Source organism: Corvus cornix, chromosome 24, assembly GCF_000738735.6.
Source record: "Corvus cornix cornix isolate S_Up_H32 chromosome 24, ASM73873v5, whole genome shotgun sequence".
Taxonomy (NCBI): domain Eukaryota; kingdom Metazoa; phylum Chordata; class Aves; order Passeriformes; family Corvidae; genus Corvus; species Corvus cornix.
Window position 1 is genome coordinate 6,673,643 of NC_046353.1, and position 22,872 is coordinate 6,696,514.

Genomic DNA, 22,872 nt, shown 5'->3' on the forward strand with positions numbered 1-22,872 from the left:
CACCCTGCCATGTGGTGCCTGATTTATGGTCTTGAAACACTGGAATTCAAGACCCTAAATTTTCCTTTTCTCTGATGGAAGTGTCTGCCCAAGTATCCTGGATTTTATTTACTACTGGCCTCTTCAGCTTGTGACACAGGGTTTAATGTGTGAGCATAACCCACCTGGAGGCCTGGGCTCCAGGTGCTAAAAAGGGTCATATCTGTTCCTCCTGCAAGTATCCCCAATCCCGAAGGAGGGACACAAGGCTAGAGACTTTAGTAAAATAAAGAGTATTTTACATCTACCCTTGAAACACAAGCAGTACATTGCAGTTCTGGTTTGTAAAGATCTAAACATGAAAACCACATCCATATCCTTTGCCTTCTATTGCTGTGATCTGTTAAACCTCATCACAACATAACTTATTTCACATGCTGTCCATTCAGCTCCCTACGGAATGCTATTCTGGAAAACCATCTGGCATGCTGCTGGGGACTTGAGGCTTGAAGGGTGATTGGAGCTTATCTCTTGTGAAGAAAAGCTGATAATAATCATTCACACAAATTAGTTCCTGAGAGCTTTCCTTAATAGCACAAAGGTATCTGCAAAATGTCATATTTAACTGAATTCTGCATTTTTGGTGGGGTCAAACATGACCGTAGCCTTGTCCATCTGATCAGATTAGCCACAATGAGCCTTTATTCCAGCAAAACCAGAGTGGAAGGGAGCTTGAGAAGCTTGGAGAGCCTGTGAGGAGAACCCACGCTGCCCAAGCTTTTCATCAGGCTTCCCCTGCAGCAACACGAGTAGCTCTCCACATAAAACCATGGAAGATTAAGCTGTTTTAAGACTGAAACTCCAGCCTCTAGAATTTTAAGGTGCTGAAGAAAGCTCCAATGGAGAACTGCATTGACTTGGTGACCAGAGAAGAGTTTACTGGCTGCTGAGGGCATACCTTGCCTTAGGTGACAAGGCAGGGCCTTTTGCAGGATTCTCTACAGGACAGATCAGATCAGATTACCTGTTCCTGAGTTACATGTACTCCACAACCAGTTGCTACTACACTGACAAAAAAAAAGCCATGCAGCACTTGAAAAGATTACTTGCACTGTTTGGTTTTAATTAAGCGAAGCCCCTCAGAACCAATACTGGTTATTAAATCAGGGTGGACATGAACCACAACCTGAGGGACTTCAGAACAGGCTGCTCAGCACTGTCCTTATCCAGATAAATCACACTGCCCACCTTAATTAAAGGAAAGGAAGAGCTTTTTCTGGGTTTGTTTTTTTAAATTACATTTCCTACTCTTATCTGGAGCAACTCTGCAAATCCCCTCATGTCAGTGCAATACCCACAAATATGGAGGACATAAACTGAACGCTTTCAAGACCACTGAGGAATTCTAACAGTTCCTTTGATACAAAAATGAGCCCTGTTACCTTACCAGCCTTCTGAAGAACACAGCCCTCCGTGGCTGCTGCTTTTGAATGTGTGAGGATTCTAATGTTTTGCCCTTTCTGCACTGAAACATTGGTATGAATGTTTGTGCAGGGATTCAACTGCTTCAGCTGCACACTCCATATTATCACTGCCTCCAGCTGACATCCATGGGCCTTTTTCCTTCCACATGGAGAGGCCAGGCCGTGGCAAAACAAAAATTAAGAAGAGCTGCAGTCACAAACTGAAGCTCTTGGAAGGAGAACAGCTGGGCTGGCGTTGTAAAGCCCAGCCTTCCTGGGTCACAACGTGCCACACATTCATTGCCATGAATCTCACCTGGGAATTAATGATAAGTCAGTATTCAGGAGACCAACACTTCAACTAAAAAGTGAGGGATGTTGGCAGAGGTTCTTTACACACAAGAACTTCTGGACAGAATACTTAGAACTCCCCTGGTTTTGGATTTATAACTTGTAAACACGAGCAGAGCTCTCAATTCATGCTTCAAATGGTGTTTCATGCTTTGTTTTACTTAGCTTCTTTTCCGGGTTTTATTCAGCAGATAGGTGGCTTGAACCCAGGAAGGCTAATGAATGCCTGACACAGCAGGCAGTAAATCTACAGACTAGCAGCTCATCCTAGCTTTATTGCTTTATTTTTTTTTAAATTGCTGATAATTACAATAATGCACATGGGCAGGGGTCCAAGACAGGAAGAATTATTGTCTGCAGGCAGATCTGGTGTGAGCTGATAATACCAGCCTGTGTTTGCTTTTGAATTTAAATGGCAGAAATCTCACTAAAGCAGTCTTTGGCTTGCTTTAACTTGCTGGAAGGGGTGGAGTTCTCATCTGCTTGTCCTTTATTGACTTTTGTGGTGGAGGAGCCTGCACCAGCAGAGAACTGGGAGCCAAGGCAGAAGCTGCAGTGGTAGCTGGGGTGCAGTTTATATTTAGATGCCTGTGTTTATGGCTGACATGAAGCCTTGAATGCTCGGAAGTTCAGGGACAACAATCCACGCACTCCCATACATGCCAACAGCAACCGCAGGATTACAAAGACCTGCTGCAGCCTGAAGCATTCCTTACTGCACATTCCACTGCCTTTCTACAAGGAAAAAGGGAGATTTCCAAGTACCTGTGACTCATGGGCAGCCTTTTTGCCCTTGGAATTTGTACTTCGGAGGTATCAGATTATTTCCCCCTCCTCCTCTAGTTTATCCATGCTCCATAAACTGGGCATACATGAGTCAATGGGCACATAACCTGCCTGGGAGACATTTGCACTGGAAACTGCCACATTTCCATAGGGAGTGCCACACTGCAGGCAGTGCTGGTGCACAGCCGGGCTGGGGGAGAGGTGATCAAATCCGGTAAAGCCACGAGTCAGCACTGCCTCAGCTTCCTGAAGTTGCTTGTGTAACGTGGTTGCCTTTGGCATCCTCTTTTCTATCCCTGGAGAGACAAAGTTCATAACTCCAGTGGAACATTCCCTGAACAAATGTTGCTGTACCCAGAACTATGCCCTTTGAAAAAGATTAATTGCAGGGCCTCAAGCTTTCAAAAGTATGGCTTGGATGTAATGGCTGGGACTGGAACAGTTTAAGACAAAGCCGCCCTAAAAACAAGGGCAAGAGAAGAGGAAAGTACAAACACTGATAATCCTCACACAACGCACAGGTAGGTCCAAATAGGTTTAATCATCCAGGTCGCCTTCCACGCGTCCCAAGGACATCAGGGACAATTTCCAAGCTGTGTCAGACAGACACTCACAGCCACTTCCTTCCCCTCGCAGCAGAACACTGCCATGGCGCTATTTAAAGTTCCCTTTTTATGGCACCATCCGAAGTCCTATCCCAGCACAGGGAGCCAGACCTATTTATCACTGGGCTAAACTGAGGCACAAAGTCAAGTGACTTGCCTAAGGTCACCCAGCAGTGAGCTCAGCTCAGTTTAATCCTCATCTCCTCACTCCAATCTGTGTCATCACTCTGTCTTGCAAGGCCCAACTAATTGCTGCTTTCCCACATTAATTATTTGGGCATCTGAGGCACAGAGACTCAAGATGTCCTGTTAGCCAGTCAGCAAGTGAAAACTTGAGAGCAAGTTAATGTTTTCACATTCACTAATATTCTGCTGAAAAAAATGGCCATGAAGCAATTTTGCCTTCCTGGACAACCAGAAGGGCAATCCAAACCAAAACCTAAGGACAGCAGCTATGGCTTAATAGTGTTTGAAAAGTTTAACTCTCAGATCTTTCATTTCTGAGCTGATTGTTAATATGAACCATCACTGCTGATAGCACAAAGGCATCACTGAGAGCAGCACATGTGGAGGAATACTGAGAGATGCTATTTTGTAAAGTGACTTCTCCGTAGTTTGATAGGAGAGTTTGTGCCATCTTAAGGCACTTTAGCTATACAAGAATTAGGGAATATGATCACTGTAGTTACCAGGATACGGATTCCATAATACACAGCAAAGTACTTTTAGAAAATCTTTCATCACTTCAAAGCAATTTGTTCAAGGCAAAAATAACTCCTGGACTAAAACTCATCACAAGTCACACACCCACACAAGTTCTCCACTAGCTTTCCTACTGGCCAAAACTGGCAGAAAGGAGACAGAATAATCTGTTAACACCAGGCAGACAGAAAAATAAACCCTTTACTACTGAGTCAAAGTGATTTAGCATTCCAGGAGGGAACAAACCAAAATTCCTTCCTCAAAACAGCATGAACATTTGTTTTACAGATCTTGCAAAGCTCACTGGGAACTGCACAAAAGAGCCACTGCAGGAACCTGTGGTTCCTCACTCCATCCACGTGTCTGACCACCCAGCTGACTCCAGATAAAAAGGCTGCAGAGATTGTGTTTTTCTCTAAAACACCATGATCCAAAAGGCAAGCAGGAAACTGAAGGGCACATTTTCACAGAGAATATGAAGTGGCAAGGACAAATACCTGGGGGGGAAAAAAGCAAGATAGGATAGAAGGATAACAAGCAGGAATGCAGTTAGCAATGCAGCCTGAGTTTGGTTCAAGTATCCATCCCCTTACAGATGTTGTTCAGTATCACAGATTGGTTATTTATGTGCACGGACTGCACGTGTTTTGGAACATGATAAAACACTTGGGATTTTCAAGTCCTGCAATTAGGCTACATGGCAACTTCCTGACAGCACACGGGAATGATTCAACAGGTCCTGCTCTGACCACGCTGGAGGTCTACGGGTCATGCTTATTGCTTTCCACTCCTAAATTCACAATCTTCTGTACAAAAACCCCAAAACCCAACCCAATTCATTGGTAATTCTGTCCCCTCCAAACAATTCAGATGAAACTTCAAATCTGCAGAGGAAACCACGAGGTTTTTAAGTCTTGGGTTTCCAAACCATGCTAATGACTACCTTTTGAAACCTGGAAACCACAGCTAAAATACAGGGCTGCTTTTGTCCTTGCTGCTGCTCTCTGACCTCTGCCAAGCTTATGCTGATCCATACCAAAACTAACAAGTTACCAAAAAAATTATGAAATAGCCTTGTTTTTTCCAGCATAAAAACTGAGAATACTTTTATACTTTAAACTTTTTAAGTCCACCCAAAGTGGACTTAAAACTTTTATACTTTAAACTTTTTAAGTCCACAGGTTACTTCTACAAATTTCAAGTCTGTCAAAATGGTCAACAGTTAGTACCTGTTATTGAGAACAGGTAGCAACTCTGGCTCTTAGTAAATCTATAAGGAAAATAATGAAAATTGGGATTTTAAACCAAAACCATCTTCCCATACACCTCCCCCTGTTATTTATTCAGAGTTGTTAAGGAGCATCTTTCAGGCAGCAGCTTACATGACTGCTCACACACAAAACAAAATCTTTTAAGAACCTTTAATGTCTAAGTGTGCAAAAATCAGTGCTTTAAAGAGATTCCTATACTGACACTGTAAGTTTCTTCAGCTACAGTAAACAACATCGTTTTCCTTAAAACTTCAATGTGAAAACTTTACCGTTAGCTGCTCATCAGGAAAAGTTCCTACCACTCATGGCAATAAAATAAATGCAAGATAATTAACTTAGCAAAACCATCTCAAATTTTCACCAAAACAGTCTTTCATTTTCCTGACTTTAGCTATTTCTGATCCCACTAAACAGCAATAAAAGTGGTGAAAGGCTTCCACTACAGCTGGCAAACTGAAGGTGAGAGTGCAAGCCCACAAACAAGGGCAGGATAAAAAATGCCAAACACTACTCTGGTTAAGCAGGGAAGAGGCTGGAGTGCAGGAAGAAGGCTTGGAGCAACATTTCTTACTTCCAAGAGTCTAAGGGCAAAAGCTTTATTTGTTTATTTTTAAGCTTATCACACACAGCCAACCAGTCCTCAAAAGATCCTGGGGCTATCAGCAGAATTCAGGCTCAAATCTCACAATTTACCTTCTTCCAAAGCAGAGGATGAAAAATGGACTTCCATACATTTCCTGGAACTCAAAACACCTGGATTGAGCAGTCTGATACAAGAGAAGTGACAAAAAGCCTTTTGAAGCACCCCCCAAAACTTGTCAGCAGCAGGGTCACAGAAAGTAAAGAACCTCACCAATGGCCTAATGTATTTCCCTTTTTTCCACTCTTTAAAAGCAATCCTTAGTAATTTAGCAGCATTTTATTTCCAAAGCATTAATTCATCAGCTGGGGTTGAACAGTTACAGCACCACCCCACAGCCAGGCTCGCACACAAGCTCTAATGGATGCATTAACCAGTTCCTTCACGGGAAGCAGCAGAGCTCTACTTAGAACAGCGGCTTAATGCTATTAGAAAATTAAGTGGTAATTTATAGAACAGACTCAAGCTGGCTGTGCTGAGATGCCCTTCACTGATTTTACTTTTTGAAAGTAAAACTACCTCCACAGAAGGAAGTATTTCAGGGCTATCACTGCAGAACATTTACCTGGCTTTGCATGTTGAAAACCTGAATTTCTTATGCTGAATTTTATTGCTCTTCACTCTACTGAGCTGTATCAGATTGTGTAGCACTGCATGGAAATAAAACAAAATGGGAGAGGTGATTTTTATCTTTGATAAAATGAGATTTTAACTTGTTAATAGCCTTTTCCAGGTTTCAGTGGGAAGAATGATCCTGTGCACACTGATAATAATTTCCTTGATGTTTCCTTATGCATTTTCTGAAAAATTTCAAGGTAGGGGAGAGAACATGGTTCTTTTCTGTCTGCTTTAGCTGAAATACAGTTGACCATAAGGTTAGTGGAAGAATTTACACACTGCAGCTGCACCCACCTGATGGTCGGGTCCTTGATGAGTTTTAAGTAACCTGACACTTCACTGAGGGCTTCGAAGCACAAAGCCATCAGGTGCTGAAATCTTTATTACAAAGGTGGAAGCAAAATCTGCCTGTTCTGCAACAGCAAGGGAAATCGTTCTTTGAAAAAGAACACGCAGAACAGTTTTCAACAATCCAGTTAGGCCTTAAAGAGGCACTATAGACTGAGAACTTCCATTGCCTCAACTGAAATTCCTCTTGAAGGTCTCTGAAATGTACTAGTATTTTAAATTTTTTTTTGAACCCTTTGCCCTGGCTGTCCATCATAGCAGGTTTTTGGTTGTTTTTTTTTTTGGTATAAAGACCAGCTGGAGGAACTGTAAAGAAAACCGTCAAGATACGTTATTTTGAACACAAGCATTCCAAACAATTCTTTATTTTCCTGCTTGGAAAAGGCTATCAGGCAGGGAAAGAAGTGACTATTGACTTTTACTTAGAGATGCTTTTTTTTGCCTGCTCAGATGCTCTTGGGAGACACGCTTGAATGAAAAAGAAATAAACGGTCAGCCTTGCAAACAAGTTTTGCTTTCCTTAACCCTACAAGCAGACAAGGATAGCAATGGAAATGCTGACTTAACATGCAAATCCCATCACTGGGACAGTAGTTGGAGGGTAGATTGATCTGCCTATTGATGCAATTGGCCACTCACCATTTTCCTAGCCATGGGCTGAGTCATTTCAATAGTTCTTTCTCAAAGTCAAAGGATGCAAATGTTGCATAAAGTTCTAACCCTGGGGAATGGTGGTTTTGTTTCACTGGTTGACTTCAGACATGGCCCACTATGGTGTTTTTTAATTCAGAAACCCGGCTATCAGCTGCAAATATTAACTCTGCCAGAATCTGGCAAATCCGTGATGTGGATTAGCTCTATAGAATCTATTCAGATGTCTCAAATCATAACAGAGCAGCACCCCAAAAAGCTATGCTGAAATTATAGCCTGATGATGCAACAGCATGAGACAGCCAGAAACATACCTCATTCTCATATCCCTACTTTGGACATCTTACCAAAAAAAAAAAAAAAAAATCATGGAGAGCCCAAATGAGTTCCTTACCAGACCACATTTGAATTATCTTGGAGGCTGCCCCTCCCTGCACAATTCCCAGCCAGCCTGGACAGCAGTGGGACCAGTACTACATGGATTTGTGTTATTAGGCTGGGAACATTCTGAGAATACTGCACTGAGAACTTGTGTATCTCATAGTAGTACCTGTTGGAGGAGTAGAACAGGTTTGGTAACCAGCACAAAATGAATGGATTTGTGGGTGTCAAGGCTTTGGGGCAACTCTACAGCCTGGACAGCAAAGGCACATGGAGCAACTACTCAGTCACAGTCACACAACTGCTTTAGAGGCTGTCTGTATCCCCATAGTTACACCCGTCAATTAAAGGATGTGAGTGTTAACCCAGAGAGGTGGGAATAAGTAAGAACAGTCCCCTGCTTTGGGCCGTTCCCAAAGTTAAATCACTGCAGGAAGCATCCTAACAAGTAGTGACACCATTTTAAGTGTCAATCAGGTGACACTGACCTCATCTGAGGTGGGGCAGAAGGGACCAACTATCCACTCAAACACAGCAGAGAAAAATGAAAGCAAGAAAGTGTCTACAGACAGCACCAGGCCAAGTGTCTCCATATGCAAACTAAGCCCTGGTTTCATCTTTCTGTGATATGAGCAGACCAAATCTGGCTCAAGTTAAAGATGTTCCCATCCTGATGCATTCCAACAGATTGTACCACTCCAGCATGCTCAGTTTGTCTGTATTTTTATCTTTTATCTATGTGTATCTTTATTTTGTATTTTACAGGACATACTGTGTGTTTTGCAGCTTAATGACTATTTTAATCCTCTTCATCAGTGAAGAGCGTCATCCTGGACATGCTGGAGATACAGATTGTGAGATGGATGCTGCTCAGAGATCTATCTGAAGAGCCACTCCAAAGCACAGAAATCATTCCAAAGCAAATACTACAAAACAAAAAGAAATCTCTGCTTTGCTTGATCTGGTGTATTTAAAGCATGCTGTTATAAACAGTAAAAATCAGCCCTCTTTTATGGCCTGAGAAACAGCTTAGAGTAGGTCAGCAGCATCCTCTTAAAAAAAAGACAAAGGACTGCTAGTCGCAATGCATCTCCAAGTCCACGTGAGGGGAAGAGCTGCTGAAAGTTTAGCACATTAAACCCATCTTAGCTAATGCTGCTGCCAGCTGTGGCTAAATGTTTGTTATGCCCCCAGTTATAAGATCAAAAAAAATGTAAGAATCACAGCCTAATAAATAAAAGAACAGAAAATTATGAGGAAAGCTATCAGCCACTTGCATAATGAGGAACAATTATTCAAATTTTTGCAAAAATCTTTAAAGACAGTGACATAAAGCTCAAAAAGCCAAATTGAAACCAAGGACAAGCAAAGCAGATGAAGTAAAGTTATCTTTGCTTTTGCCTGGAGCAAAAGGCCATTTAGGGTCTTGGAAAGCAGTGCTCCTCATGTCTCTGCTACAGCACACATGAAGCTTGCAGCCCAAAATTTTCCTGGCTGTCTCCACAGTATTCTTCCTTGGAGCACCCAGCTTACCAGTTTGCACACACACTAGTACAAGTATGACAGTGGCCATTTCAGAACAGCACTGCTCCTGAAATCCATCAGCATCTGTTACAAAAGGACTACAATGCTGCATTCTACTCAGGGCCCTGCAGTGAAAGAGGGAATTAACATGCTGTAGATGCTCTGTGGAAAGCCTCCATACAGTCATACTTTGAAAAGTATTCTCCTCATCACGCTAATTCCCATGTGAAGCAAGTTGCAAAAGCTTGCTCAGTATAATTGAGCGCAACAAATCCAGCCAAACCCAGGAATTTCAGCCTCAACTTCAAAATAGCTTTTGTCTGTACTGTGGATTTTACATTTAAGCAAATTTGAAAGAAGATTTCCTGTCATTTAAAAGCCCAACTACAGGAGGAATCCAGCTCTTCTAGTTCCTCCTCCTGGCAGCCAGGATGCAAAGGGAAGGACCTGTTGTGCAGGGAGAGAAGGCAAAAGGATGTCGAGGTGATCAGCTGGTTTATTTCTTTGTCTCTTATCCTGAGAAACAAAGATATATTCTGAAGCAAGATGCAAGGATTTAAAATGAAGGATTAATTAAAAACACTATGCATAAAACACAGCACTATGGATTCAAACACAGATAATAGATTTCAGCTCTTGTGATTAGTACAAGTTTTTATTCACAAACTCAAACGTGCATACCATGGAAAAAAAGACAAAAAGTGCATGAGCACATAGGCAGAAGGAGGGGGACAGAACAGGTGACAAGTTGTGATCCAGCCCACAAAGTCAGCTGTGGACAAGGCAGGGATACAGCAGTGCAAACCTTCCACTGCATCCAGCCTTTGCTCCGGCAGGCCATTCATCTCTGCCTCTGTTATTGGGAAATTGTTTCCGAGAAAGCAGCTGTGCCCTAAACAGGACATCCACATACTGGCTGGCTTTGTTGCAGGGCAAGTATTGATGCAATTTGAACAAGACAGCATTTATCAGGAGTGACGGGGGCAGGAACGTGGGGTTTTTTCCCTTGTTTCTCCAGTGAGTGTCCCTTGCTGTGACACGATGCTCTGTCCCAAGCCCAAGCTTCACACACCCACAGGAGCACCACAACTTCATTCTGTGACCCCCTCAAGAATTCCCTCAGCCTCTCCTGGGATTTGGCTCTTGCCCAGGTAAGCCACAGCACCATGTCCATCCATGCCCAAAGGCTGAGCTCTAATACATCAATATACTGCAAATGCAAAATCTCAATTTTTTTGCCTGGTTACCAAGGGAAAACCTCCTCCACTGCCTGACATTTCCAGCACTGAGGCTGAGGCTCTACTTAAAGCCTCTGGAAATGAAGTGGTTATTGAAACCCTACAACTCAAACTACTTAGAGGCACTTAAATCTTACCCCAAGTCCAAATGGGAGCAAGCATCCTGCTCCATTCAAGAGTAATAACCGGTTTCCACAATAACATGCACCCTCAACAATTTCTCAGTCTCCTTTTTTCCTGGCAGGCAGCACATTTCAGTCCATGCACGAGCACTGCTGTACCCTACATTTCAGAATTCATCTTTGACCGAGACTGCTAAGGCAGGCTCCGTGCTCTGCTTGGATCCTGACACCATTTCATTCTTCAGGGTTTCTAAACGTGTTTGTGATCTTGCGGCGTAAAACGAAACAGCTATCAAATTCAATTTCTTCAGTGAGGGCTTTGATAAATTATGCAGGGAAAGACTCACATTCAAATGCCAATACACTCTCTGGGAACACCAATCAGAGGTTTCAATCAACATTTTGCATTTAATCTTTTGAGAGGAATACTTAGGAGATTAAAGCAAATCTGCCCCTCTCTGTTTCAGGCCACAATTACTGTAAGTTGACCAGTGCAAGAAGTCAACCAATGCTTGGTATTAGTGAATTAGCCTAATTTGTGCAAATTCCTCCATTTTTGGCAAGTTACTAGGCCTGATATGAATGAGAGAAGATCAAACACCAATAAAAAAACCCAACTACACTTAGAGCTGGCAATGTGTCACGTCAAATCCAAAACCATATAGAGAATTTGGTGATTAAAAGCTTTATGCTAGAGGATACCACACATCTAAGCAGAGACCAGCTTCTGTTGTGAATATGCTATCCAAATCCACTTGGAATCTAACAGGAGTGCACAATATTTATTGTAACAGATGGTATGGGTAAGATTTTTCTTTTTGTTACTGTCATTTCATACTATGCAATGACATCATAACTAGTGGGATTCATCAACCCAAAATCCAAAAGAAAAGGAACAAAGCTTTTGGCAGGGAGCTGGAGCTAAAAATAACATAAGAGCCTTTAAAGAAAAGCCCAAAGATTAAAAATGCAAATGTTCAGCTTTTGATTTAGGCATCTCAGTGCTGAAGTTAGCATAAGGCAACTCCTAGAAAATACCAAGTAGTTTGCTAAACCTCTGTTTCATCTTGGCAAGATTTTTGAGTTGTCCTCACTGACTGCATTTAGAGCTTTGTGGTGATGGGTTAAAGAAGCACAACATCTTCATAAGAAAGTGCAAGCCCTGCTATAGCAGAGAGTTAACAGAATAATAAAATTCTCACTAATGCAAGAATTGAAAGAAACCAACCCACCCCCTGACCCACATCTCAGAACTTCTCACATTTGAAAATGTAACATAACCAAGAAAATGTTTGTTGGAGGAAAAGAGACCTAAATGAGAACAGGAACTTTCAAGGTTAAACACTGCTTTTATTTAAACACGAAGTCATCTGTAAGGAGATGATAATTAGCTACTCTTAAATGGAAACTTCACTGAGTATCAACCTGCTGTTAGAGTCAAGGGAAGTACGGCCCCAGCCAGCTCAGTGTGCCTGTGCGTGCCTGCCTGTCCCTGTCCTTGACCTGGATCAAAATACACTTTGCACTGCTGTAATTTTGTTAGAGAGAAGCTTACTGTATGAAATTACCTAAATGCATCCCTGTCACAGAGCCAGAGCCTGGGATCTGAGTGCTGAAGCATGTTTATCATCTGCTGCACCTCGGCACGATACCATGGGTCAGCGACACTGCCAACAGCTGTAACACACCAATGACTCAGGGCCTCACCCCAAAGCTTCTCCAGTACAACAGGGAACCAAGGCACAGCTCCCACCTTCTGTGGGTTTCGCTGGGTTTTTTTCAGGCTGCATCTAAGTTATGCTGGCAATTTTAATGCCCTTCATACTTGGTAACTTGAAAAACTTGAGCTCAAAGTCATCGTTTGCTAATGATTTTCCGTTTGTCTCAAAGCACAGTGAAGCCATCCAAGCCAAACAATTAATGACTTGTCTCTTCCATAAGTTTCTCTGAAGGTCACACACTGCATGGAATAACAACTTCAGACCCTGCTTCATCAACTGAAGGCCTTGTCCAGCCACAGCATCTTACCCCGCAGCTCACCTGTGCAGGAAATCCTGGCACTAGAAATAACTGGTGAGACTTTTGAAGGTCCAGAGGAGGAATCCCCCAGGAAAGCACTGGCAAAGAGGATTAGACTAAACTCTGTAAGCAGCCACTGATCTGCAGGTTGAGCACTAAGAATTCCTTCAAACCACTGCTAACAGATGTTACTGCACAGCCCAACACAGTCATCTTGAGAAACAAATCATCAGGAAAAAAACAGCTCAAGTGAAGCCACTGTCCTTGCAGTAAACACACCAACATCAGCATAGCCCAGCTGCACCAGTCCTCACAAACTACTGGGCCAGTCTTGCCAGAAAAGATCTCTAAATCAGATGAATACATACATACGTACATGAACCAGATCTGCCTGTAGAGAACAAAACGCTTTCTGGACCATGCCTCACCCAGCAGTTCTCTCCCTCAGGAAACAGAGAACCAACATGTGATTTGAATTCCCATTGTCACCAGCGAAATGGAAAGTGAAATAAATCACCAAATGCCACGGAGAGCAGCAACATTTGACTGTGCACACTAGTTAAGAGTGACTAGGAGGCTACTGAAGATATAAACCAAAATGAAGGTCTGCAATATATTCATTTGTACAAGAGCATTATCACGGCAGGCAAACATGACAACAAGGAGTTAGAACTCAATTTACTCCATATACAGGTTTATCTTTCAAGAATAAGGAGTACCTCCTTTTCCCCACTGGCTGTATACAAAACATGCCTGCAATACCTCCAAATGAAGAGCTGGTAAGCAGCTTAGCCAAATATGCTCCTGATCAGGTGGACACCTGATTACATAAAGCCAAGCAGGCTGGGTTTGGCTGCTAGAAAAATTAGTTTAACATCACTTGCAGAATATTGGTGTTTTGATCATTCATCTCAGGTTGGAACTTAAAACTCCCACAAATGCACATAAAGACAAAATTTTACATTTCAAACACCAATCCTTTAGAGCAAGCATTAGAACTTACGGACATTTGAAAGCCAGGCTAAAAGGTGGGTTTCACTTCTGTATTCTTTGGTACATGGGTTTTCCATGTTCTCACATAAGGTAGTATAGCTTAAAGAACACTTAGTCACAAATATATATTTAACTCCAACTGAGAAGGCAGATGGAGGTGAAAGTAGTAAATCTAGTGCTGAACAAGCTAAAAAAAAAAGTGTCATTCACAAGCCAGATCTCCACATGAAATGTGCGTGTGTGTGTGTATATGAACGACCACCTGCCCCATATAAGTAACAGTATTAACAGGCTAAAGTTACTTTTATCCTATTGTATCTGAGGAGGAGCCATCAGTCCTCCCAAACCAGAAAAATAAATAATTTTGGTTAATTCACAATAAAGAGAAACCTGACAATTTAGTCCACTCACATCTTCCTTCTTACTGCTTTATAACTCACACTAGTAAGCATACAATAAGTATATATCTACATATGGAAAAGTTGTAAGAGTTTGCACAATGTTGTCAACCCATTTCTCCCCACAAACCTGAGACTTATTGGCACTTACAGCAAAAAGCTGAAAAGGAAAATATCCAAAAGCAAACTACAAAATTAATATAGTTAATGCATAGTCACCAAGCCCTAAGTACTCCATTTAAGATACGCAGCAACCAAAACCTGTGGTAGGAGATGCCATTTCCCTGTGACAAACTCACTGCAAGCAGAGAGAGCAGAACATGTCAATTATGGGTGCAGACAACACTTCTGGGGAAAAAAAAGGGGCAATCTTGCAAGTTCAAGTACAGTTCTGAGTTAGGAGCCTCACCAGAAGGGTTTCTAGGCCATTGTGAGTATTCAAAGCCTTCCAATCAAGAGCAAGCATCATCTTAAATTAACATCATGTTTCAGAGGTGCTGACTGCCTGAACTTAAAATCAATGACACCAAGTTTTACTGCACAGAAGAAGCAAGAGAGCAAGAGTCTGAGGTGTTACATCAATTTAGAAAGCCTGAGGAGTTAATGAGCAGAGAGTAAAATGCCCAAGTGTAGAAAGAAAGGGAAAGGCTTTGCCTTCTAACAAGAAATAGTTTGAGATGGTGTATTTCTTTCTATTTTCAGCTGAGGAACAAGGCTTTGGTTTAAGTACATGTGTAGAAGCAGATGCTGCAGTCAAAGTGACTTATACTTCCAAGGTTGAGTCCATACGCCTCCAAAAGACACACATGCAGGGAAAAGCAAAGGCAGAAGTTTTACAAGGCACATCTAGAGAGAAGCACAACTGGTACAGAGCACAGGGAACTGCAGTAATCCTTCCCTGCACTCCCAGGTGCTGGAGGAACAGCAGTGCCTAATTATAATACAGCTAAAGCCACCTACAGAATAGCTTTTGAATAACTTGCAGGTGATGCAACAACCACATTAACAAAAAAGTCATTCAATCCCTGGGAGAGCTATTAATGCCTAAATAACATTTAAGGAGGTGATATTTATTCCACAGGTGAAACAAGGAGAGCTGAAGGCCTCCTCCAAAAAGGAGCACCTACCTTCATGTGCCATCCTACAACACAGCATAAATTCCAGAGCCTCTCCGCAGTATCAGATTTGCTTTATTTCCATATCTTTGCTTCAGAGAAGCTTTTATTGAAGCTTCGAAGAGGCACTGCATATAACCACCTTCATAGGAAGGTGTATTTCATAACACTGGGAAGCAAAGTTTTAGGAACTGAGAGGAAACTAAAGGCCACAGGCTCAAGACTGGAATTTTCCTGGTCTGTTTCTGCTCAGGACTCGAACACCGAAGTGGAAATTTCCCTAGGTGGAGTTCTTTGTTCGATGCAGCAGGCAATTAGAAGTCCCCAAGGTCTGCAGAAATGGCACAGACTGGTATTTTTGTTAGGGAGAATTTAAGCAATACAAGACAAAAATAATAACATGAAATTCTGCTGCAAAACACACGCTTTTTTTTCCCCTCCCCCAACTCCTGGTGATTTCAAGCAGGCAGGTAACAGATGTAAGCATTCAAGAGAGCTTTGGAAAAATACCAAACATGATTAAAAAAAAGCAGTATCAGGTCTCCATTGCCTCAGATTTGATTACACAAAAAGGTCAAGTGATAAAAAAACTTTGCACCTTTAAAGGCCTTGAGGGCACAGCAGAAGCAGTTTATCATTGGAATACAAATCAAATTAGCATAGATTTATTTTCTTTTTCCAGTTGGCATCAGTGTCCTGTTTGAGGTTCCTGGGGACTTCACAAGCAAAATAAGCAAAATTCAGACACATACTGCTATGGAAAGAAACACATTAACTGCTGGGACCCATGATTTCTCTAAATTCTTCCATTCATATTCATTTGGAAGAGAAACCGTCAGAGGTTATCAGCCATCCCCACACTTTGATGTGAAAGGGAGACCAACTGTCACCAGCACCAACCCCTGGGAATGCCCTAGTCAAGAGTTCAGATACCACCAATTTAAGAGAAAAAAATAAACTGCCACTCCCCTTGCTCTGTGCAGGACAGAAAGAAAAACAGATTGTAGTTGATAAGAAGATTACCGGGTGTTCCAGGGACAGGGAATGGGAGCTAAGATAATCAAGAGACAGAAAATCTACCTAATGCAAACGTGCCAATCCAACTGAACTAATAACTGCAGACATTTTTACGTGTTTTCCATAACTTTCAAATATCATCTTGATTATTGAAAAAAAATCAATTGCTTGCATATTTTTCATCACATTATCTGATAAAATCCAGTAACGACCACAGTATAAATCCCTGAACAGTAACCATTTACTTCCTAAGCTCTACACTGAGAGCTATTCTTGAGCAAATCTGGCAGCAATAAAGACTTGAGAGCTGCAGTCCCCCCACTGACAAGACAATGGGAGAGGACGCAGCAAAAATAATGATTAAAATGCCACAGTTGATATTTTATGCCAGGAGATGAAGGTGGCTATCGTGCCTTTAGAGGATGCAAACTGAATTGCAGGAATGTTTTCATTTTAATCCTTTTCAAAAAGGTCAGTGCCCCCTTCTCCTGCTGCTGAGCTGCTGGCCCCTCCTGGAGCATCAAGGTGTGACACCGCTGCTCCCCTCTGTGCCAATCCTGGGATGGGCAAAACCTGGGATCTGCTTCATCACACAGACACCAGGCTTTGGAAAAAAATGACAGCTAGATTTGTTTTCCAAGCTGATTTTTCATGGCGCATATCCCTAAGCAGTAGATTCCAGAAGGGATGTGCATAGCAGCCAAATTTGTCTCGGATGTAAGAGAGGAAGTGACCTACAGCTGGAGGAGTTGCCAAACAGGTGCAAGAGATTGGATGTAACACCAGCAGCCAGGACAGTCCCCTGCCACCAAGGCAATGCCAAGGAATCTGATCTGGGCATTAGCTCCATGCCCTCAGAGCAGCTCCACCATCCTTCCTGCAAGGTAACCGATGCATAAGTTGTTCCACAAACAGTTATCAACCATGTTCCATTGATTTACAGAAATTTAACAGAAGGATTAGTACAAAGTATGTGGAATACTATTCCTCAATAGCAATCAAACAAGCAGAAATCATGGACTAACCAATTCCATATAACACATTAAAAATATCCAAGAACTACATTTACTGCCAGTTAGGAATTACCACCAGCTTAGAGCTTTATGCATCACATTGAGGTAGATGTTCTGCTTAACCAAGCTTATTAAAATTTACTGTAAACTCTCAAATCAAGCCATTCATAAGCAGCCACAAGCCTGTTCTTTATCCAGCCCTAAATAACCCAGAACCTTCACAAGACAGATGCAGCTGTTTTGCATTTTGAAACAACATTCAGGCGTAGATTATTAAACTCTATTTACATGACATGTCTGAAGCTCAGCACGTACTTTGCTCCTTGTTTTGCTGCTTCCCTCTAATAAGACAGGTTTATAGTGTCGAGTTTTTAGACCCGCAAGATTTTCTCCTACCCATCTCGTTGTCTGGAGAGCTAGATTACACTGACCTTTTGGATTTAGGATAAAGCTGGAATTTCCTCTGACCAGTTACTTTCATATACGCAAACACAATACATATTTCGTGTATACAAAAGGAATATATACTCGTATACGTGCGCATGTACATATATATACACACACACAGACCCCTATGGGCATCTAAGCCATTTCTATATGAAATGCATAGCCTTTACATTCGGCTGAAGCATACTCCCCGAAAGCCAAGGTACCAGTTCCAACCTAAGATTTATTTTGGATCCATCAGCAACCAAATGGATTCGTTTAACCGAGATTTTTATCTAGGGAATTGCCCTCTAACAGTCTTCTAAGCTTCTAGACCCATCTGAAGCTGGCCGCTCCTGCTCCCGTGCCAAGAATGCCGAGGTCACGTCCCCAAAAAAACAGCCCCAAGCATCCCGGTGAGACGGAGCTTCCGTCCAGGTGCGCGGCCTGACGGTTGCGGCTTTCCCGAAAACACGTTTAAAACACGAACTCACCGCCCCGGGAAGGTCTCGGAAACGCTGGACAAGCTCCAGGTGGTTCCACACCAGCCGAGACACCCCGAACCCCGCTTACCTCCCACCTGCGCATCGGGTACCCCCGGGGAAGCTCCCGCCGCCCGCACCCGCACCCCCCACACACCTCGATGTATCCGGCGAGCGCGGCCGCGGGCCCGAGGAGCGCCAGGAGCAGCAGAAGCGCAGAGCCCATGGCCACCGCCATCAGCCGCCGCCGCCCGAGCGCAACTGCGGCCGCAACGCCCCCGCGGGGACCCGCCCCGCCAGGCCACGCCCCCCGCCGAGACTGACAGCCCCGCGCGCCAATCGGAGGGTGGCGTGTAGCCGCACCCCCGCGCCGCTCTCCAGCCAATGGGACGAGGCGCGTGGTGGGTGGGGCCGCCCCCCGGCGGGAAATGGCTGCCGGGGCTGACGGGAGCCGTGAGGGGGAGAGGCAGGCCGGGGGTGTGGCCGCTCTTTGTCACCTCTGTCACCGCCGGCTGCTACAGAATCAGCCCCCGGTAAAACTCCGCATAGCGGGGACCTGAAAAGACCATGGGATGTATGGCCGTCTGTGGGCTAAACGCTTCACCACACCACTGCGGTGAGCAGGAACGCTCTGGGGTAATAAAAGGCAAGTGAGACGTTTTCCTCATCTAAAATGTTTCCCACTCAAAGAAAACACCTCTGCATCTATCCCTGATTTCTCAAAGCCCTTGACCCGTGTGCAAGCAGCAAGTTCCCGGCTGTTCGGGTTTCGCAATGTAACTCAACACGTGTCCTTTTTTATTTTGTTTTTTTTTTCTTAAAATACAGCTATTGAATGAAAAGAATGATAATCATTGACGACTTCATCCTGCTGCCAACACCGGGTGCTCGCCAGGCACTACCTGGAAGAGAAGACATCACATGTGGTGCCACACATGCTGCTCTGTAAACACAGCACAGCTCTCCATAAACTTTAAACAACATGCATGTATTTAATTAAATATTTAATTAAACAACAGACACATCACCATCACCACCTCCAGTTTGTGTTTCTTCTCAACCAGAGCACAGCAGCAGTTCCTTCGAGGGCAGATGTCCTGCCACTCTTGGTGCTGCTATTTCAGGACACATTTCTGGCTTTAAAACCAGGTTTTCGCGTCAAATTTGCATTGAGGGTATTTCAATTTCACCATGTTACTTAGAAATTTTAAATAATTAGAATTTTAAAATAAGCAAACCCTTCAGGACCAAAGCAGATCTACCAAGTGCAGTTGCTGCTACCACAGACCTTCCACATCTGTGCAGAGCATTTATTAGCCCCTTTTTAGTACTTTCCTTGGTTTTTCCAATGGAAAAGTACTTTCATCAGTTCAGGGATGACAAATGCCCACCTTGAAGATGCAAGCACTAAAGATCCCACTGGTTTCAAGAACATGAGATCTTTTAAAATACCAATATATTTTAGACTTCTTGGATTTTTTTTTTAAGCACTGACATGCAGTGAACCCATTGGCATTAAGTAAGAAAAGCAGTATCGTGGAATCACAGAATGGTTTGGGTTGGAAAAGCTCACATTGTTCCATGCCACTGCCATAGGCAGGGACACCTTCCACCAGATAGAATATCCTATAGAGTCCATGTATTTGCTTTCATCTTTGTGTGAAGATAGGTGAGGTGCTTAAATGGGATGGAAAAAGATCTTGGTACAAAATGTCACAGTTATAAAACATTTCCATTCTAAAATTCCATATTCTTTACTGGCTCTAACAAGTGCTATTTTCTGAAATAGGAACATTGCTGAAATGTTGCAGATGGGGTAAATCTGTATGATAGATCAATAAGCAGCCCAGCTTTAATTAAAATTGCTGACTGATCCACTGGTCACTTATTATAGTCTCTTTCTTACACTATTTGAAAACCTTAAATCTCTTTTACTGCAGTCCTCTGGCATATAGAATTTTCTTTTTAGCCTGGCCAAGTTCAGTTGAAAAATGGAGTAACAAGTTGCTTTTGAAAACGGACACATTTTAATGTAAGTATTTTATTGTGCAATATGAATGCATGAGTAAATAACAAGACATTCTGAGTCAGGCTCTTCCCTTTACTTAAAAAGGAGGGATTTTTCTTCCTCCCCAGTCCAAAATGTACAAGTTCTTTATAAATCTTTGGGGATGGGCTTTCATTGGAGGTTGAATTTATATAGTACTTAAAGTGCTACATAAATTAATTTACTTTTATATTTATGTAGTGCTTGGTGAGTATTAATTTATGTTCACAGCACGGACTCCAACAGTGTTATCCTTGTTTTTCTGAAAAACTTTCAATCAGGTGACTCTTGGGGAAGTCTCTCAGATAAGCACGAGGTACAACTCAGCTGCGTTCTCTCCTGCTACTAGTCCTGCACTGCAGATACACCAGGGTGTAAGAGCTTGTGAAAAACGAGGTTCACTCTCCTGTGAGAATTTAAAGAGTTTAATATAAAGACAATAAGAGACACATAAAATAAAGCAAAAGGATAACGGCCGGGTGCCTTGGCGCTCTGCCAAGAGCACCCCTGATGCTCGAGGTGAGTCCTTTTTATACCATTTTTACTGTCTGTTCTCTATTCATATTAAAACTTTTCCTGGAGCTGTTCTGCATGGCCGCTCCTTGGGTCCGCCTTTTTAGAGCATGCGTAGTCTTCGGCCTTGTGGTTTTATTTCTTTTGATTCTTGGGGTTGGGCCCGCTAGGTGAGAGTCGATGGTGGGGTGGATCTCTTAATTCTCCAGACAGTCAGGGCTGATTGCAGCTTTGGGCCTCTTTGCCCCCCGGGCAGAGCGGTGATAGCGGCTCCGGACCCTCCTGGCCGCCCGTTCTCCGGGCAGAGCAGCCTTTGGGCCCTTTTGTTCCCTGGACAAAGTGTTGATCAGCAGCTCCTCGGGCCTCATCCTCTGCTCGCTTGGAGGTTCTCTTACTTGCTCACACTTGCTAACATTCTTGCTAAAGAGAGAAAACTACATCCACACAGCAAACAGCATTTCTAACATTATATAATATCTATACTTTGCGAGAAGCCAATATTATAATATATGTTTATAACAAGCTGAAGTCCTGCAGCAACACTGCAACACAGCATATTCCTCTTCAAGAGCAAGGCCATCAGTGCTCAGCTCACTACCTAAAAAGCAAGTGAGAAATCAAAATTTGAAGAATAACACATTTCCCTTCATACAGAGATCAGTCCTCCCAGGACAGAAAGTCCCCAGAAAAAAAGGTTTAATCTCCTAGATCTTGGTCATTCCTTGGTGACTATCAGGAGCTCTACATGCAACTAAATTCATATGACTGCAGGGTGGCAGGGAGAGAGTTTGAGATCAGAGTCTCCAGCAAGATGCAAATAGAATTCCATCAGTTGGAAAAAACCCGAAGGCTTTCAGCATGGCAAGGCTTTGGGGATGGCTGTTCTTAGGTGCCTACTGCCTACACAGGAGCAGCAGGTCACTGCAGGCATGGTGACACTCACGATAGCCATGGTTAATTCAGTGTACAGCTCAGTTTTAGGTGAGCACTAGTACTTGTCTGTTGCCTGTGACAACAGCACCAGTTTGAATCAATGCTGCAAGGCTGCAGCATTTCCTAGGACACCTCTCCTGCTGTTAACCCTGTTAGGGAGGTGACAGCTTACATTTACTTCCAAGGATCCCATTTTACCCAACTTCTGGAGCTTTTAGTGCCCTTTTCCAGGACATCTGTGCTACTGAAGCACCGAGAATCTCATCCTCACCTTTGGCTGCCACTGTTTATCCTGTAAGAAATGTTTCAAGTGAACATCTCTGCCCCTTATCACTTGCAAGACCATGATTGTGTAAACAGAAAGCACATATTTATGATTGCAAAAATGCGCTCTGAAAGAGTAGTATTAGATAGATAATATTATCTATTATTACTATTAGATAGTAAGATAGATAAAAGGAGCAAACAGAAGTCATCAAGGAATGCATGTGGTACCATTAAAATCTCTGGGAGCAGCAACTTCAGCAAACTGATGCATTGAGATCCTGCCCTTACCTGGAGAATGAGTTCAGAGAAGTGAGGAAATCTTTGAATATTCCCACCACTCTCTTAAACTCCTGAAATTAAAGCATAAAATAAGTCTAGCCAGTGAATTGTAATCCTATACAGCTAAACTTGACTGAAGATTTAAATGGGGGATCACATCATTCGTATTAGTTCTGTGGGACAGGTAGAGCTTGCAGAGGTAGAGTTGAGTCAGTCTGGGTTTTAGGAGGTAGTATGCAAACTGAAATCAGAAACAACTACAGAATGTGGTGGGATTAAGTAATGAATTCCCTATTGCTTATTATTGGAGTATCATAGTCATACTCCAATATTATTACTGCTGAACACAATTCAGCAATATAAGAAATTCTAAGCAGTGCTTCTAGGAAAAATATAGTGCACAACTTGCACAAATGATGCCCAGCTAACTGCCCCAACTCATCTGGAGACATCCTGCCCTTTGGACAAGACCTCTACCTGTCACCAAGGCTCTGTAAGGGGCAGAAAGCAATGCAAAACTGTTATTAGCCAACTCAAGCTTGAACCAACATCTAGCTACTTAAGTGCCTGTGGGAAATAATATTTCTCCAGACCCATAAATAACATCAGAAGGTTGCCAACCTGGTCTGGAAACGGACATCTGTATTTGGCTGCAGCACTTCTGTGTGGAAGTCCAGGGTTCCTGCAGCCT

The 22,872-nt window shown here is 42.9% G+C and overlaps 1 protein-coding gene across 7 annotated transcripts in view; it reads right to left on the minus strand.

Moving 5' to 3' along the window:
- APLP2 (amyloid beta precursor like protein 2) overlaps nt 1-18,409 on the minus strand; it is a 48,036-nt gene extending 29,627 nt beyond the window's left edge. For 5 of the 7 annotated variants that reach the window (XM_010403983.3, XM_019288535.2, XM_010403981.3 and 2 more), the window contains exon 1: nt 18,300-18,409. In XM_010403983.3, the coding sequence (XP_010402285.1) occupies nt 18,300-18,380 (81 nt within the window). In that variant the 5' untranslated portion in view covers nt 18,381-18,409. The remainder of the gene's footprint in view (nt 1-18,299) is intronic. The other 2 variants (XM_010403984.3, XM_010403982.3) reach the window with 1 other exon arrangement.
- Nucleotides 18,410-22,872: the final 4,463 nt, after the last annotated feature.